This window comes from Polyodon spathula, chromosome 7 (assembly GCF_017654505.1).
Source record: "Polyodon spathula isolate WHYD16114869_AA chromosome 7, ASM1765450v1, whole genome shotgun sequence".
Classification (NCBI taxonomy): Eukaryota; Metazoa; Chordata; class Actinopteri; order Acipenseriformes; family Polyodontidae; genus Polyodon; species Polyodon spathula.
In genome coordinates, this window is record NC_054540.1 from 16,647,676 (window position 1) to 16,665,716 (window position 18,041).

At 35.2% G+C, this 18,041-nt stretch overlaps 2 protein-coding genes across 3 annotated transcripts in view; both read left to right on the forward strand.

Annotated features, from left to right (window-relative positions):
* Window positions 1–83: 83 nt before the first annotated feature.
* LOC121318261 (ATP synthase subunit gamma, mitochondrial-like) lies at window positions 84–8,540 on the forward strand. 2 transcript variants are annotated; one of them, XM_041254735.1, is made up of 9 exons: window positions 84–189; window positions 1,030–1,064; window positions 1,426–1,557; window positions 1,956–2,160; window positions 3,578–3,721; window positions 3,835–3,899; window positions 4,950–5,105; window positions 5,624–5,720; window positions 8,397–8,540. In XM_041254735.1, exons 1-9 carry the CDS (start codon window positions 149–151, stop codon window positions 8,398–8,400), a joined length of 879 nt encoding a protein of 292 aa, XP_041110669.1. In that variant the 5' UTR covers window positions 84–148; the 3' UTR covers window positions 8,401–8,540. The 2 variants fall into 2 exon arrangements, with proteins under 2 accessions (XP_041110669.1, XP_041110670.1); XM_041254736.1 differs by lacking the exon at window positions 8,397–8,540 and having other exon boundaries at window positions 5,624–5,724.
* Window positions 8,541–10,935: 2,395 nt separating this feature from the next.
* LOC121318262 (transcription initiation factor TFIID subunit 3-like) overlaps window positions 10,936–18,041 on the forward strand; it is a 56,880-nt gene continuing 49,774 nt past the window's right edge. Inside the window, exons 1-2 of the mRNA XM_041254737.1 lie at window positions 10,936–11,285; window positions 12,988–13,230. Of these exons, the coding sequence (XP_041110671.1) occupies window positions 11,120–11,285; window positions 12,988–13,230 (409 nt within the window). The 5' untranslated portion in view covers window positions 10,936–11,119. The remainder of the gene's footprint in view (window positions 11,286–12,987; window positions 13,231–18,041) is intronic.

Here is an 18,041-nt window from a genome sequence, read left to right on the forward strand (position 1 = left end):
TGAGACGTCATGATTTAGTGTGCTTCTATTTAGTGTGATTTAGTGTCGCGAGACTTCACCATCCGATTACAAAGATACTTCGCAGGATGGAGAGTTCCTCCATTTACGCCTGCGCAGTTAGCGGCGTCTGACCTTCCCCGCAGTCACCATGTTTGCCAGAACCAGCACTTTGGTTTTCCAGCCTCAATGGTAATATTATTTAAAATACAAAATCATATGTTATTTCTCATGCTTAAAAGTTAGTGTGTATGTTTTATAAGCGAAATCTGATTGTTTTGTTTGACAGGCAATTCAGGTAAAGCGATGATTAAAAGGACAAATGGTCACCGGCAGGCCTGCCTACTGCAGAAGTGGTACAGATTACCATAATGTAGTAATTTGTAGAATAAGAGCAGGTTCATTGATGATGTGCATTATAAAACAAAAATCTGTTTTAATTCACATAATACTAGACTTGATTTGACGTTTTATTTACGAAGATCATATTTGTTATTGGAGCAGGCTTGTTTTTTTTAGCGCGTCAATGTCATTGCATACTTATTGAATGAAACATGTTGGGTAAAACTTGTGTGCTTTATCGACGATACCGTACTGCAAAGAAATTTGAAAATGCAGTTGCTTTAGTATGTGATGTTATACTTAAAAAAAAAAAAGATCTTGACCAAGTACAGGTCATTAGTGTCACACTGTATTATACTGAATAGGACGATAGTCCTAAGTACAAATTAAATCTAGAATGAATACCGTAGTATCTATAACAGTCAAGGACCATAAGACGTTTTCTTTGTGTGTGTAAAACAAAATACTGCCTGTCAGCATTTTGGTTTGATGTATAAACATGTAAACACGAATAGACAAGCGTTATATAGGTTGAATGTTCGTCACCTAAACAAGCGTTTCATATGCATTGTCGAAGAGAGCAAATTATAGTGTCTATATTTGCGCGAGTATTTTAAAATACTAAGGCTCCAGCATATCTTTAGGTTTGAAATCCAATTAAGTGTTCTTCTCAAATGTTTTGTTTTGCAGTGGCCAAGTCAGGACCATGGCTACACTGAAGGACAGTAAGTGTTATTTCTTGGTCAGACATTCACACTGTGTTAATTTCATTTAAACCACCACCATAAATACAAAAAAAGTAATAATGTTTAATAGGAGTCAAGTACCATGTTTTTGTACAGTTGTTCAAAATAAGAAGCTCATGCAGAACAGTATAGTTAGTTGATGTGACATTTTTAATAATTAAAAAAAAAAAAAAAAAAAACTCCTCACCACCCCCCAAAAAACCACACACTTATGTATAAATCATAATCACAGGGCAAGAAATTCGCAAAGTTTATACATTTGTTTTTTGTATGTTTTTTTTTTGTTTGTTTCTACTCACCATACCTTTGAAATCCATGTGTTTTTTTTTTTTTTTTCTAGTCACCATGCGTTTGAAATCCATCAAGAATATCCAGAAGATCACCAAGTCCATGAAGATGGTTGCTGCAGCAAAGTATGCAAGGGCTGAAAGAGAACTGAAGCAAGCTCGAGTCTATGGAACTGGTGCCCTAGGTACAGATTTTACATATCCCACTTATTGTTATTTAAATAATTGTGGTATACTCTGGGTGAATGAAAGTTGGTTGGGAGGGGGAGGGGGGAGGGGGAGGGGGGGGGGTCTGTTACTTGTACTTGCTCAAGGTCATAAACCAAGGTCTGGAACCACAGCCAATCTCACAAGCTTTCTGCGAGTAAGATTCAACAACTTTTTTTAGTTACAGAATAAGTTAATTATCTTTTTTTTTTTTTTTTTTTTTTCTCTGGGATATACATTTATAAATGTTAACATTTAACCTAACTGGAATTTTCAAGATTGTTCATGTATTGATTCCTTGGCAATACAAGTGCATTAGTCTTCATTTTAGTTACTGCACATCATAGGTACCAGTGTCTTCTTTATCTTTTTGTAGCCCTGTATGAAAAAGCAGAGATCAAGTCCACTGAAGACAAGAGCAAGCACATCATTATTGGAGTGTCCTCTGATCGTGGTCTTTGTGGTGCCATTCACTCAAATGTTGCTAAGGCTATCAAGAGTGAAATTGCAAATCTGACAAGTGCTGGGAAGGAGATAATGGTGATTAGTGTTGGTGACAAGCTGAGAGGTCTGCTGTACAGGTAATCATTTATCAGTCTGTTAACATGCTGTTTGTTTTCTCTCATTGTCATGCATCGAATAATTTTTGGATAACATTCTGGATAACAATTCATGCTTTTTTCCCCACAATGATTTTAGAGAAATGAATGTCAACTATTTTCTAAAAACATTCACTGTTGTATCATTTTGGTTAGTGTTGATTTTAAATCATATGATCCAATTTTGCCGACTTAATAGCATGGAATTTGAATGCTATTATATTCAAGAGAACGTGCCCTTTGGGGCCCTTTCAGAAGAGAGGTTTATCCCTTGCGTCATCTGGATTCTTATAATATGATCTTTATTTTGAATATAGTGCCATTCACAGTGAAAATTGCTGCAAAGCACTTCACATGAATAAAAACATTGACAAATTAATAAAAGAATGCAAAAGAAACACATAGAACAGTACAACAAAGCAGAGAATAAAAGGGACATCACTAACATAAAAATGCTACCTTAAAGTGTGTTTTTTAATCTTGTTTTAAAAGCAGTGACATGTGGTGCATCCCATACAGAGCTAGGCAGATCATTAGAGTTTTAGGGCCCTATAGCTGAATTCTCTACTACCTGTTTTTTTTTTTAAATCTGTGGGACAGTAAGCAACGTGGCATTCTGTGATCTGAGTGGACATCTAGGATGGTATTGAAAGATAATTTTAAATACGGTGGTGCAAGGCCATTTAATGCCTTAAGTTAAAAGCAACACCATAAAATCTGTCCTGAATTGGACCGAAAGCCAGTGCAGAGATGCTAGCACAGGAAGTTACAGTTGAGATATAACATGGCTTTGGTACCAGAGAATAGAGCATTACTATAATCAATTCTAGATACAAAAATTTGGTTATGTCTTGGATGGTAAAAATACATTTTTGTAATATTCCTGATGTGTGTCTCAAGAGACAAATTTCTAATTTTGTCTGCATGTTCATAAGAGACGCAACCAAGGAGTAAATCAGGCATATTACATTGTTGCTTCTGAATTCCCAGAATCCTCACTTGTTTTGTCTGAGTTTAGCAGTAAAGTTTTCAAGCATCTGTTTTTTTGTCAGCAAGACAGATGCTCAAAATATTTACAGTCGAGGTGTCGCCCTGTTTCAGGGATAAATATAGCTGTGTATCATCAGCGTAACAAAGAAAATTAACCCCATAGCTATGCCTAATGTTGCCCATAGGCAGCATATACAAAGAAAACGGTTGGGCCAAGAATTGACCCTGTACTCTTAACAAATTGCAGCCTGTTCTTGCCAGCATGGCAACTGGAGTGGAGATGCTGGTTTTAATTTTAATATTGCAGTGAACACATTTCTATATGCAACTGAATACCGAAAGATAAATTAATGGGCAAATGTGGCAACACCCGCTTGTACAATAATTATAAAACCTTTCATTTTTGCAGGACTCATAAAGACCACCTTCTGCTTAATTTCAAGGAAGTAGGGCGTAAACCTCCAACCTTTGGAGATGCATCGGTCATTGCCACTAATCTGATAAATTCTGGATATGAATTTGACCAAGGATCTGTCATTTACAACAAATTCAGGTGAGAATCACTGTGCTGTTTGTAAGTGATATGTTCAAGACTGTTATTTAAAGTGTTTGTTCATGTTAAAAACAAATAAATAAAAAAAATACTTTTTTGTGTATCATTAACAGGTCTGTTATCTCATACAAGACTGATGAGAAGCCTGTGTTCTCTGTTGATACTATTGCAAACTCAGGTAAGAGTAGTTGACTGACCAAAAATAGACTTTCATTTAAATCCTTAGTGGTCGGGTATCCCTGCATACCCAAGTGCCAGAGACATTGAATGGATTTGTTGGTCTTTCCTGATTGCTATGCTCCTTGCTCTTCCTTGCAGTGTGCATCTCAAATTTAGATCAGTCACTGTTTAGATCAGTAGTTTTAAACATTTTTTATAAAACTGCACCCCTACTCTCTCAATGTTTCTGCTGTACCCCTTTACAATTTTCGCTCTACTAAATGGTACTACAGGTACAACAAAAGGCAGATTAATCTGATTTTAAAAAATATGTATTTTTTCTGTTTATTTGATATATCATTTGTCACAACTGTTTGTGACCTGAGAAACTGCTGGTTTAGGACAAAATACAAGAGTAGTTTTTAAACTCTTACAAGTCTTTGGATGCACAGAATCAAGACAGTATTTGGGAATATCTTCGGAAACAAACACATTTACTTTCTATTCAACAAAGTTATTATAAATAATCCAAAATAGCCTGCACCGTAATTGTTTATCATGTTACCAATTATTTATTTCAGCATAATTGTGCCATTTAAAAGGTTTACAAACGTTATCCTCAAGATAAAAGTTGTTAATTTTGTTTTTAAGCCAACATAAAAATAATTCAAAGGGACACAATCTCTTCTAATAGGTAACAGTGGGGGCTGGGGGATCAATCACGTGTTCGTGGATGATCATTTTGAAACTATAGTTTTTGCATTTGTTTTTTTTTGTGTTTCTGAATCTTCTCTTTGACCCTTAGACGTACCCCCAGGGGTATGCACTGGTTGAAAACCTCTGGTTTAGATCATTAAATTGATCCCCCAGATTTTTTGCCGCAAGGACCTTGGAATACTTAAAATTTGATGTGTGGGTTAATCACTTGATCTCATTTTATGTATATTGCTAAAACTATTTAGCCAAGTTTAAATGAACCATTTATGTGATAAATATTCAGTTACTGTAAATGTCAATTTTAAAGATGGTACTTTTTTTATTACTTTGTAACGATTGTTAATCATTTTAGAAAACATGGGAATTTATGATGACATTGATGCGGACGTGCTGAGAAATTACCAGGAGTTCGCTTTGGTCAACATTATTTACTACAGCTTGAAGGAGTCCACCACAAGTGAGCAGAGTGCCAGGATGACTGCTATGGACAATGCCAGCAAGAATGCTTGTAAGATTGACTTAATTTTTTGGGGGGGGATTTGTACAAATTGCAATAAAGTAAATATGTTTTTGAGATGGGTGTAGAGCAAGGGTAAGTGGTTGTATTTTGATAGAGTTCTTTGCTTAGATCTAATCCTTTATGCTTTTTTTATTTTATTTTTTTATTTTTTCCTGGCAACAGGGATTACATACTCTGAGCTTTCAGTTCATCACATTGTGGTTAAATATTGTGGATATTCTTTAGCACAATTTATTGAGCATAGTGGATGATTTGTAGACCATGGGGCCATGAGGCACAGTCATATAAAGTATGTACAGATTGTAATTTACATATACACATACTTTGTGTATAGGTTTTATAGTAATGACATGTCTTTGTATAATTTAATGCATGCTGTGAAACTATGCATAGACTTTTGTGAGATTTTATTCTGCATGCTTTGCTTGTAGATCAGTGACCTGTTGAAACCTGTAATGGGTTATTTCCTGTTGGTATCTAACATACCTTTTCCTTTCTTTATGTAGCTGAGATCATTGACAAGCTGACTCTTACATTCAATCGTACACGTCAAGCTGTTATCACCAAAGAGCTTATTGAAATTATATCTGGTGCTGCTGCTCTGTAAGTATAAAAGTATTGCAATTTAATAACTTGGATTTAACTATCAATTACCAAAGCTATTTGTTTATAATATGTACCTTTTTTATTTAGACCAGAATTGTATAGTTTGTTATTGATTTCTAAATATTGCAATGCATGCATTGAATTTCGTTTTGCATAACTTAGTAATTATTATGGGGCTATTTCATATACTAATACCAATATTGCCTATTACAACTGCCTTGACTGCTTTCATCACCATTGTCACCACCCCTGCTGCTTTCAAATGTTATTACCCAATGCTTACAAGTGAATTAAAACTAGATAATTGCTCAATGGCTGCATTTGGAAAGTCAGCCCATTATGCATCACGTGCATGTCTTTCTCCCATTATTGTTGCTCACTTGCATGCTGCATGTTCAACTAAAATAGGGCTTGAAGGAATTTCAACACCCCCCCCCCCCCCCCCCCCCCCAAAAGGTAACTACTGTAGGATGTTAGTGTGTGTGTGTATATATCTCTCTCTCTCTCTCTCTCTCTCTCTCTCTCTCTCTCTCTCTCTCTCTCTCTCTCTCTCTCTCTATATATATATATATATATATATATATATATATATATATATATACACACACACACACACACACATATATATATATATATATATATATATATATATATATATATATATATATATGTGTGTGTGTGTGTGTGTGTGTATATATATATATATATATATATATATATATATATATATATATATATATATATATATATATATATATATGTATGCATGCATGCATGCAAAAAAGAAACGCAACACTTGGGTCTAGTGGATTTAATCAAATATTTTACAGAAAATGTTAACAAAAATACAGATCAAAGAATACGTTTTCACTACAAAGTACAACATTACAAAGTTAATATCGGGTATGACCTCCCTGAGCATATCATAATCCTGGCAGCGTTGACGCATAGACCTGATCAGCCTCTGGATAGCCTGTAGTGGGATGTTCTGCCACTCTTCCTGTGCAGCTGCAGCCAGCTGGTGAAGGTTGGTTGGTCATGGTTGCCTCCTGTATATGGCACTGGCGATGTGGTCCCACAGGTGTTCTGTTAGACTCAGGTCCTGGAGAAAAAGCTGGCCAAGGCAAGACCACGACATTGTTTTCTTGAAATCGTGCAATTGTAATCCTAGTGCTATGCAGTCTTGCATTGTCATGCTGGAAAATACACTTCCGGATTGGCTTGCAAGAATTAAACTCAAGAACATCAATGTATTGCTGAGCAGTATGGTTCCCCTCGATCTGCATCAAAGGTATTCTTGTGTTAAAGGAGATTCCTTCCCACATAATCACACTTTCACCACCCCACCGGTTGGTTTAAACAACGCAACGGTCAGCATAAGTCCTGGGCCGGTGTGGTGACGCTCTGCCTTCCAGGATGTGGCCTGTCCCTCACAGAGCTGTTTTTTCTGGACTAGTCTGCTGATTGTTGAAGTAGAACATCTCATTCTCTGGGCAACTTCTCTCACAGACAGACTGCTTTCAATTATGCCGATTTAGTAACCAGGCGATCTTCATTACTCAAGTGGGGCATGGTCATATCATTTGCTGTTCTTGCGTTAGTCATTTCTTTTCAAATGGCTATTTTATACAAATTCTTAATCAACACATGTTGGCAAGTTTAACAACTCAAATACCAAACACTGATTTCACATGATTTCAGCTCAGTAGTTTATCCCAAGGGACAATACTCAGATCAGCAATCAACAGACCTACCAGCTCACTATTTAAAATGTAAATACTACTATGTATGTGCCCATTGAGCTATTGATGTAAAACTTACAAGTGTTGTGTTTTCAGTGTGTGTGTCATCCTTGTTAGACAGCATTTTGGGTCTTCCAATCTTGGGTTTGTCAATTGCAGATGTTTCTCTGTACTTGTTGATTATGCTTCAGATACCACACCTTGAGAATCAAGTGATGCGAGCTATTTCACTGATGTTTTTCCTTATTCAAGTCAAGGTTGTTATAACAGTAAAAAACACTAGTGCAAGTTTTGATATATATATAAAAATTGTATTTCACTTGCACTTTTACCTAACACTGATGTAACTCTCAACACTTATCTACTCTTGAACTGCCCCAATATCAAGTTGTACTGTTTTGTATTTGCTCTTATTAGGACTGAAGTCATTGTATTTTCTATCTTGCTCTTAGTTGTAATTCTTGTATGTATTTTTTTATATACAATTGTAAGTCACCCTGAGTAAGGGCATATGCCAAGAAATTGTGTGTGTGTGTGTGTGTGTGTGTGTGTGTGTGTGTGTGTGTGTGTGTATGTATATATATATATATATATATATATATATATATATATATATATATATATATATATATATATATATATATATATATATATATATATCTATATAGATATATTATATATATATATCTATATATCTATATATATATATATATATCTATATATATATATATATATATAAGTAGTTTCTCATTTTAATTTAACCCTTTTTGTCTTGTATAATTTTCTTAAATGTATTTTCAAAGGCATGTCAGTTAAACAATTCTATTTGTGAAACTATTTAATTATCAAGCAAACACCCTAGTTACTGCTTGTTTAACAATTTAGTTATTTACATTGTCATTCATATTTCTAATGTGTACTCTTTTTACAGGTAAATGTGGAACACCAGTTACTTTCCAGACTTGCTGAGCGTCTGCTGTTCATGTTAACAACTGTTGGTCAATTGTTTTGTCAAGAATTTATGGAAACCCTTCAGTCTGTTTGTAAATTATTTGAATAAACATCTTGCACAGAATTATTCCATTTGAGTTTCATAAAATATGTTGTGTTGTAAATCAACAGTGATTGAATTTGTTTACCTAATGAACAAAAAACTGAACATCTTGATATTTACAAAACATAAGATTCTGAAAGAACTATCTAAAGTAAACATGCAAGTCAGCCCAAACTTTCCACAGCTGAATTGTATATAACATGCCCCTTGATTTCACAAATTTGATTAATTCTGCCATGTTGAGTCAATTGTAAAAGTACTACATTTTACTTCACCAATTCAATGTTTTAGTGTTTCACTTTGTGTCAGATAGCAAAACGAGGGAGCACTGTACTTTTTAGTATTACAATAGAAACTTAAGTCACTTAGATACGTGTTTTGCTTAAATGCTTTCATCCGTTTACACTAATGAAGGAACTGGCTGAACTTTACTGACTTGGTTTTATCTCTGAATTTATAATGGTTTAGCAAATGTTAAGGATTAATTATATACTGAGTAGAACAAGATCCAGGGCACAGTTTGTTCATGTTGTTAATGCATATCTGAATGAAATATCAATCAGTGTTTAAAGAGAAGCACTTCTGAGAGAATTAAGAACTTCACAAACTGATTGTAAAAAGGTGTGTTTTATCTGAGTGCGATGTAGTTTTTGACAAAGTATAATGATGTTGCCCTGTTTCAGCAGGATAATCCACATGATGAATTTAAATATTCATGTAAAAATAGTGAAACTAACTTAAAGGGTTGTGTATTTATTGAGAGTATATTACAATATATTGGTATTCAACTTAAATATGCTTAATAGTATTGTTTATAAGGGGCACAGAAATTTGGGGGTCCTGTCTGCTTGAACTGACAAAATCCTTTGAACAGGCCTGGCAATTGTCCTAAACCACTAAATAAAAAAATATGCAAAACTGTTTTTGAGAATGAAAGAGCAGACACCTAGCAGTTTAGTTTCAAATTTTAAGATACATTTTATTTCTGCACGTCATCAGTTTATTATGAGGGAGGCTTACGTGGGTTGACACGAAATCAATTAACTAAAAAAAAAGTGCTCCTGGAAAGATCAAGCTGATGAAGTAACAACTCTTTTTCACAAAGGGAAGAACATTACAAAATGGGTACCTAAAATGGCCAGTTTATGGATGTTAAAATACTTGTACTTGAAGTTTACAACCATTACAATAACTACATTTAGTCACGGTGAAATTCTCTGGAAGTGTCTACTCTGTTGCATCTTGCATTATGCAGTTTTTGTTTTTGCAGACCCTCTTATTCTCTAAGAACCACACTGATTTATAGTAGTCACGCTAGCCTCCAGCTCTTGCTCAGCACTGACAATAGCAGGCTTTTACAGGTTAATCACTCTACAGTACTTTATAAATTGATAAAGCACCATACCTATAAATAATTGTTTTGTTACAATAGCTAATTTCAGAGCAAATCTGGTGCAGCGAAAGGCAAATCATTGTACCCCTGAATCCGCCAGATTGGTATTCATTGTTGGCTGCATAAATTATGTGGCTCAATCTATCAAAGTGAAATTAATATTACTGGTTGATAGGAGGGTTGGCCATCCTTGGAATGTTCACCGAGTACTACAATCCTGACATCTTTTTCACAAGCAATCACTTATGTTTCATTGTATTTGGGTAAAACCTAACCCTACAAATCAATGCTTGTTAAGTTCATAAGATGTAAACAGTGGAGTACAGCAGTTAAATATTCGTATTACCCATTTCAAAGACGGGATATGACCGATTAAACTCTTGTTCTAAAACAAGCCTTTGCCCATTCCGTTTTGTGCAATCGACATTAGCAGAACTTTCACAACATTCGTGTTGCCGCCAATGCTACGATTCATACGTCCATTTTAATACTGAGTACCATATGGCAGAAAGTAGTTACGTAACTTTATGTATATATACTGCGAAGTACACGGCATTGTATATTCGCCAGAGGAGAGGCGCCTTTATTGAGGTTCAGCTTAAACTACAGAATAAAGTTTCAATTTACTACAATAATCAACATCGACATAAGCTAACAACCAAACGAACAAGATGGGTCGAATGGCCTCTCGTTTGTAAACGTTCTTATGTATGGCATAAGAAAATACCATAGTACTCACTGGCAGCATCCTACGGGTATTCTAAAAATGCAAACAAATTGAAGAAAGAAAATAACACATAACCTTATTTAAAACAAAGACCACAGTTATCGCGAATTGATCTGAAGTACAGTTTCCAAACATCTCCAAATAAAAACATAAATTTTACCCTTCCTCACTGAACCCCACATAGCATAACAACATCCAGAGTGAAAAGTTGATTGAAGCATCATCGAGTTTAACCTTCCAGTGCGCATGTGCACCCCCCAATTGACCCTCTCGGCGATGGATTGATCTGAACTATTTATAAAGAAAATCAAGATGGTGACTTTCGCATTAGAGCTAACATGTTTATTCTTTTAAATGTCAACAGTAACATTATTAACCAGTTGCTTCTCCAATACGATTGGATTTAATGCATCATGAGGACGAGGAGCACAATTTGAACCTGGAACTAACTGGAAAAAGCCCCTGAACAGAGCCAGCGGGATGTGTGAGAGCTACTCCCGGTCGCTGCTGCGGGTGTCGGTGGCGCAAATCTGCCAGGCTCTCGGCTGGGACTCGGTCCAGCTCACCGCCTGCGATCTCCTGACCGATGTCCTGCACAGGTATATACAGCAGTTGGCCAGGGGCTGCCATCGATACTCCGAGCTCTGTGAGTACATTACCTCTTTATTTACGCTGCTGCAACATCACGTTACCATCTGTGGGCACTGGGCTCCAATATGAGGCCTAGACTAGACAGTTCATCACTGCTGCAGAATGCACTACATAGTTGCCCCTGACAATATTATAACGTACAGTAGTAATTTACACACACACACACACACACACGCATATATATATATATATATATATATATATATATATATATATATATATATATATAACTGGCTTTGCTGCTGGTGTGTGTAATGACTGAGTTACTTTATTTACACTGACTGGCATTTAATTTCAGAAAATGATAGCTGCTGAAGCCGGAACAACTTGATGCTGTCCATCGGCATTTGGTGCTAGTAGTGAATGGTTGTACGTGTGCGTGTTGTTTATATTGTTCTCATCATTATTAATCTACAAGGGGGGATGTTCACGTACAAATAACCATAGATCTCGCAACATAGCCGAAATAATTATATAAGCTCCTGTCTTTTTTCAGGACTTCGTTTTTCTTTCGCTCGTTTTCTGTTTAAAACAACATTTCCAATTCAGAAATAGTGTGTCATCATACAGACAAACATTATTCATTTATTCTAAAAATAAAACCCGTTTGAACTTTTTTTTTTAACCAGAGCTAGATGGTGCAGTGCCATCTGTAGTCAATGCTGCAGCAAATTCATAGTGGAAAAAAGCACATTAAACATTTGAATATCCACAGGAACATTTTCTAAAATGCCCTTTTAAGTCTAATTGAAGATGGTAGTAGTGATGTTTCAGGCTCTATAATGTGACATACAGTAAACTATTTTCATCTCTCTTTTTCAACAGTTTCACCCCCAAAACGATAAGTTATGTGTGCACATGACGCAGCTGAAGCGAGAACATTCAAAGTACACTTACAAAAAACTTAAGTTTTCTTAAGATTCAATGCTTCCATCTGAGAATTTTAAATAGACTTTTGTACTAAATTTAGCAGCATGTATTTACGAACTTGTCCATTTTGTATTCCATATTGTATGTTATTGGGCCATGCTGTAAAAATAAAAGTTTCAGCGGAGGGAAGTTACACTATCTGAACTGTGAAGAACTGTGCTGCAGTATGTTTGGCAAGTCATCCATCTCCTCAGACAGTTTTGTAAACATTTTGAATTGGTCACATGTATGTAATACAGTGCATGACGGCACCAAACATTTCAAATTTTCTCAATAACATTGCAAAGCTGTGTTGTAGACAATTTAAGTGATGCTTGCATTTTTAGCAGAAATGCATTGTTAAGTCAAATTTATAGACTACTCATGACTTTCGTATTAAACATTTAATACAGAGGTTATGTTAACATGTGTCATGCAATATATTTAAACTATGCAGTTTTAAAAACTGGTAATTTCTGCAACAGTCCCAGCTAAGTCTGCAGTACAGGGAGTATTTGATGAAGTCACTGTGAGAACTGATCATAATTTTACATATTTTGACTGGAATTTAAGTCTTAGGAAGGAACCGAAGTATTGTTCATTTAATTTGAAATGACAAAATAGCATTCCTGTTTTACATGAGTAACATTTGGAGTTTGGCAGACGGTAGACATTATTTTCTTGTATAGAACATTTAAATTTCATAAGAGCCAGGGAAATTCTGATATTCAGAGAGTGTTGATGTAGTGAGTTTTCCACAAAAAAAAAATATATATTTTTTTTTTCAGATGGCCGAACGGACCCCATGTTAGATGATGTGGGACCGGCATTCAAACTGATGGGAGTGAGCCTAAATGAACTTGAAGATTATGTCCACAATCTTGAACCAGTTGGCTTTGCACATCAGATCCCATTGTTCCCTGTCAGCAAGAACAACGTCTTGCAGTTTCCCCAGCCAGGTACCCAGGATGCTGAGGAGAGGAAGGAGTACATTCCTGATTATATGCCACCAATCGGTTCCTCACAAGAAGGTGGGATTGTTGTTTCTTTTTCATTTTACTATTCTTTTGACACCATATGTGTTTGCTTTTATGTCGGCTGCTACTTAATTATAGAATATACTTATCCAAACACATTTATAATACAATTGTCTTTTTGCAGCACACTATACATAAGTATATGAATTGACACCTTGATAATCTGAAACAACTGATTATCAGGGCAAAAAGTTAATGTTACAGTGTGCCACAGGGGATTCCCAGTTTAAATTGGGGTTCTAAGGGGAAATGTACAACTTCAGCAATGCGGCTTTTTCTGCCTTTTGAAAATTACCATTTTGTGATGCTAGGTTAAAGTTTCCAGTTCTTTTGTGGTCAATTTTTCTGTATAATTTTAATGTTTAAGTATGTGACATCCTTATTTAGCTCAAAATTAAATATAAACATTGTGAAAACATTCTAGTCTTGATTGCTTGTGTAGTGGCAGACAATATATTGGTGCTGTACAAAGCCTAGTACTAGAAGTAACTTGTCTAGAAAAAAGCTTGGAGTTGTACCTGGGTTTTTTGTTTCTGCTCCTGGCTTCTATCAACGTCCCTAACTATGATTGGTTAATAAAATAATGTTGCTCCTTAAGCAAAAAGCATAACAAGTACATTGTTTCAAGTAAGGGAGCTATTGTCCAAAGTTGTCACTAGGTTGAGCAGCTGGATTTTATGAGAGTATTTCACAACACTAAGCAATCTCACTGTATGCATCAACCACTTATCTTGGGTTGTACCAGCATTGATCCAAAAAACAGGTAGATGTTCAAGTCTAGGGGTGTTCCCTGGTGCTGTAAAATGTGCTTATAAAATCCACCACAAGTCTGTTTTATTCCATCTTTTTAAAGAATTAATAAAAGCTGAATATATAGAAAAAATGTATTCTAATATATGTATGTCTATAAACAGTAATTTTGCACATTTGCATGATGTGTAATTTTGCTGTACAGTGCAGGTGCATAAATATCAGTACTAACAGTTGTGAAAACCTGATACTCAGGCCTGTAATGAACTGGCAATGAGAAGAAAATGGTAACACTTGGTGTATTTTGTTTTTTTACCACTGGGTGGCACCCTTTTATAATCCTTTTTTTTCCATCTACTTTTAAAATACAGAAGGTTTTGGTATAGGTGCACTGCACGAATACATGTTTACATTGTAGTTTCGGTAAGCATGAGATTTCCTCATTGCTGACAGAAAGTGAAGTCCAAAATACATATTTGACACTTTTTAAGCCTATGTGTGGTGACTGGAAAAATGCTACCCATAGGGTTAGGTGAGCTTTTCCACTGCTGTGCTAGAATGTGTTCTAAAATCTTTTGCTGACTGTAAACATGTAACGCCTAGGCTAATGAACCTACAATAGTTTTGAGCCGCTGTTTTGTCAAGTTGAACTTGAAACAAGTTAACACATGTGTTTTATCCAAATGTTGGTGTCATTAGAGAATTAAATTGTGAATGTTAATGGTTTCTAATTAGTGTAAAACTTTGCATCTGTTGGGTGTTTGGAAGAACTTTGAATAAAGCTGACCTAACTAAAAAATAAGCAGCGATATTTAAAATCGTTTTTTGATCTAATGCTAACTGTAGATGCTTTATTTTTATATCATGCTGAACCTCTGGGACACATCTGCTAAAAGGGCTGATGCCATATTTTAAACCAGACTATACATGTTTTTTCTTTCTTTTTTTTCTATAGTTCATAATAGTTTCCTTGTATCAAAAAATGTTAATGTAAATGTATTGCATTTAGTGTAATGCATCTGTATATATCTTTCTGATAGAGTTCTGGCCACAAAGTTCAATCCCTGGATGCTACAAGTCATACAGTATTGTATTTTATTTTTTATGGTCTGCTTAAGGTTAAAAAGGTAATTGTAATTCATGAACTCGCACAGTGCTCTATAAATTAAAGTGAAATATCTATCTGTATACTGGCTTAGGGGAAGCTGGAAACTACATTATGGAAGGCAGATTGCTGGAAGGAGGCAGCTAGAAACTTGTGCTTAGATTTGTACAACACACACAATCACACTGCATCTATTATATATCAACATTCTATAGAGTACATCTTTAAGGTACAGTAAAGGGTGAGAGGGGTTTTGAAACTGGTACAAAATTTAGAACATACTGTAATGTATTTTTGCAGGGTATATACATATATAGGATATTTGAATCAACTACTTTGATGTACTGATTAAGCAGCAAGCCAGGACCACTATATCTATCTATCTATCTCTGTGTGTATATATATATATATTTTGTGTGTGTGTGTGTGTATATGTGTATATATATCTATATATATGTTGAACCCACACCGAGTGTGTATAGTGTATATATGTAAATATAATATATATATATTAATATATAGATATATTGTATATATAATATATACATATATTTATATAGATATATATATCTAATATATATAAATACAAGTATATATATATATAGATATTATATGTGTATAACATTATATCATATATCCGATATGTATATATACATAATATATAATATATATATATATATCTAAATTATATAGAAAATATATATACCGAATAATATAATATATTGTATATCTATAGGAAGTTTTTAAATTAGTATTCTTTTTTCTATATGGTTTCTATTACAAAATCTTGACCGTAGCATAGACTTTAAAATGTAATACTAAAAAGCTAATTTAATAGCTGGAAGGGAAGATTGAACAAGAAGCCAAGATGTATTGACAGTTCAGTCATTTGCAAGTTTTTGTACATCTAACCTAAACATTGGTGTTTTCTATATTGGTTCATTGGTATTCTTTCATGGGTCCCAAATAATTAGTTATGGGCACCTATATCGATATTTTGATATGATATTGATATTGTTCGATATCGATAATAATTTCCATATTATGGTATAAAAATAAAAATAAATCACTTATGCTCACAGAGACATACTTTTTACTGCAAAAAATGCAAACACAGTATAATCAAGTTTATTTTATGTTGAGATACAACAAACCCAATACATACCAAACATTGTCAGTCTCATAGGCAAACATACACTAAAAATAACTCAAATCATGTAAGCAAAAAATATGAAAATCTTTATATATAGGACCCTGCAAAACAAGTTTGAATCATTTTACCATTTTTTTTTAATTTTTAATAATACATCTTTTCTTGAAGCAGACTTAGGATTTATGCAATTTTATTCCTAGAACATAAACTGCATTCAAAAAAAAAAAAAAAAAAAAACTAATTTTGCATGCTGACTCTTTCTTTTTATCTAATTAAACAGTAGTTGATAGTTTTACACTACGTATTGATTATATATGTATATACACACACCCACACATACTTATACAGTACTGTGCAAAAGTTTTAGGCAGGTGTGAAAAAATGCTGTAAAGTAGGAATGCTTTCAAAAATAGACATGTTAATAGTTTATATTTGTCAATTAACTAAATGCAAAGTGAGTGAACAGAAGAAAAATCTAAATCAACTCCATATTTGGTGTGACCACCCTTTGCCTTCAAAACAGCATCAGTTGTTCTAGGTACACTTGCACAAAGTCAGGGATTTTGTAGGCATATAGTCAGGTGTATGATTCAACAGTTATACCAAACAGGTGCTAATGATCAACAATTCAATATGTAGGTTGAAACACAATCATTAACTGAAACAGAAACAGCTGTGTAGGAGGAACAGAACTGGGTGAGGAACAGCCAAACTCAGCTAACAAGGTGAGGTTGCTGAAGACAGTTTACTGTCAAAAGTCATACACCATGGCAAGACTGAGCACAGCAACAAGACACAAGGTAGTTACACTGCATCAGCAAGGTCTCCCAGGCAGAAATTTCAAGGCAGACAGGGGTTTCCAGATGTGATGTCCAAGCTCTTTTGAAGAAGCACAAAGAAACGGACAGTGTTGAGGACCGCAGACGCAGTGGTCGGCCAAGGAAACTTACTGCAGCAGATGAAAAACACATCATGCTTACTTCCCTTCGCAATCGGAAGATGTCCAGCAGTGCCATCAGCTCAGAATTGGCAGAAAACAGTAGGACCCTGGTACACCCATCTACTGTCCGGAGATGTCTGGTCAGAAGTGGCCTTCATGGAAGACTTGCAGCCAAAAAGCCATACCTCCGACATGGAAACAAGGCCAAGCGACTCAACTATGCACGAAAACACAGGAACTGGGCGGCTGAAAAATGGCAGCAGGTGTTCTGGACTGATGAGTCAAAATTTGAAAAATATGGCTGTAGCAGAAGGCAGATTGTTCGCCGAAGAGCTGGAGAGCGGTACATGAATGAGTGTTTGCAGGCAACAGTGAAGCATGGTGGAGTTTCCTTGCAAGCTTGGGGCTGCATTTCTGCAAATGGAGTTGGGGATTTGGTCAGAATTAATGGTCTCCTCAATGCTGAGAAGTACAGGCAGATACTTAACCATCATGCAATACCATCAGGGAGGCATCTGATTGTCCCCAAATTTATTCTGCAGCATGACAACGACCCCAAACATACAATGAAAGTCATTAAGAACTATCTTCAGCGTAAAGAAGAACAAGGAGTCCTGGAAGTTATTGTATGGCCCCCACAGAGCCCTGATCTCAACAAAGTTGAGTCTGTCTGGGATTACATGAAGAAAGAGAAGCAACTGAGGCTACCTAAATTCACAGAAGAACTGTGGTTAGTTCTCCAAGATGTTTGGGCCAACCTACCTGCCAAGTTCCTTCAAAAACTGTGTGCAAGTGTACCTAGAAGAAATTGATGCTGTTTTGAAGGCAAAGGGTGGTCACACCAAATATTGATTTGA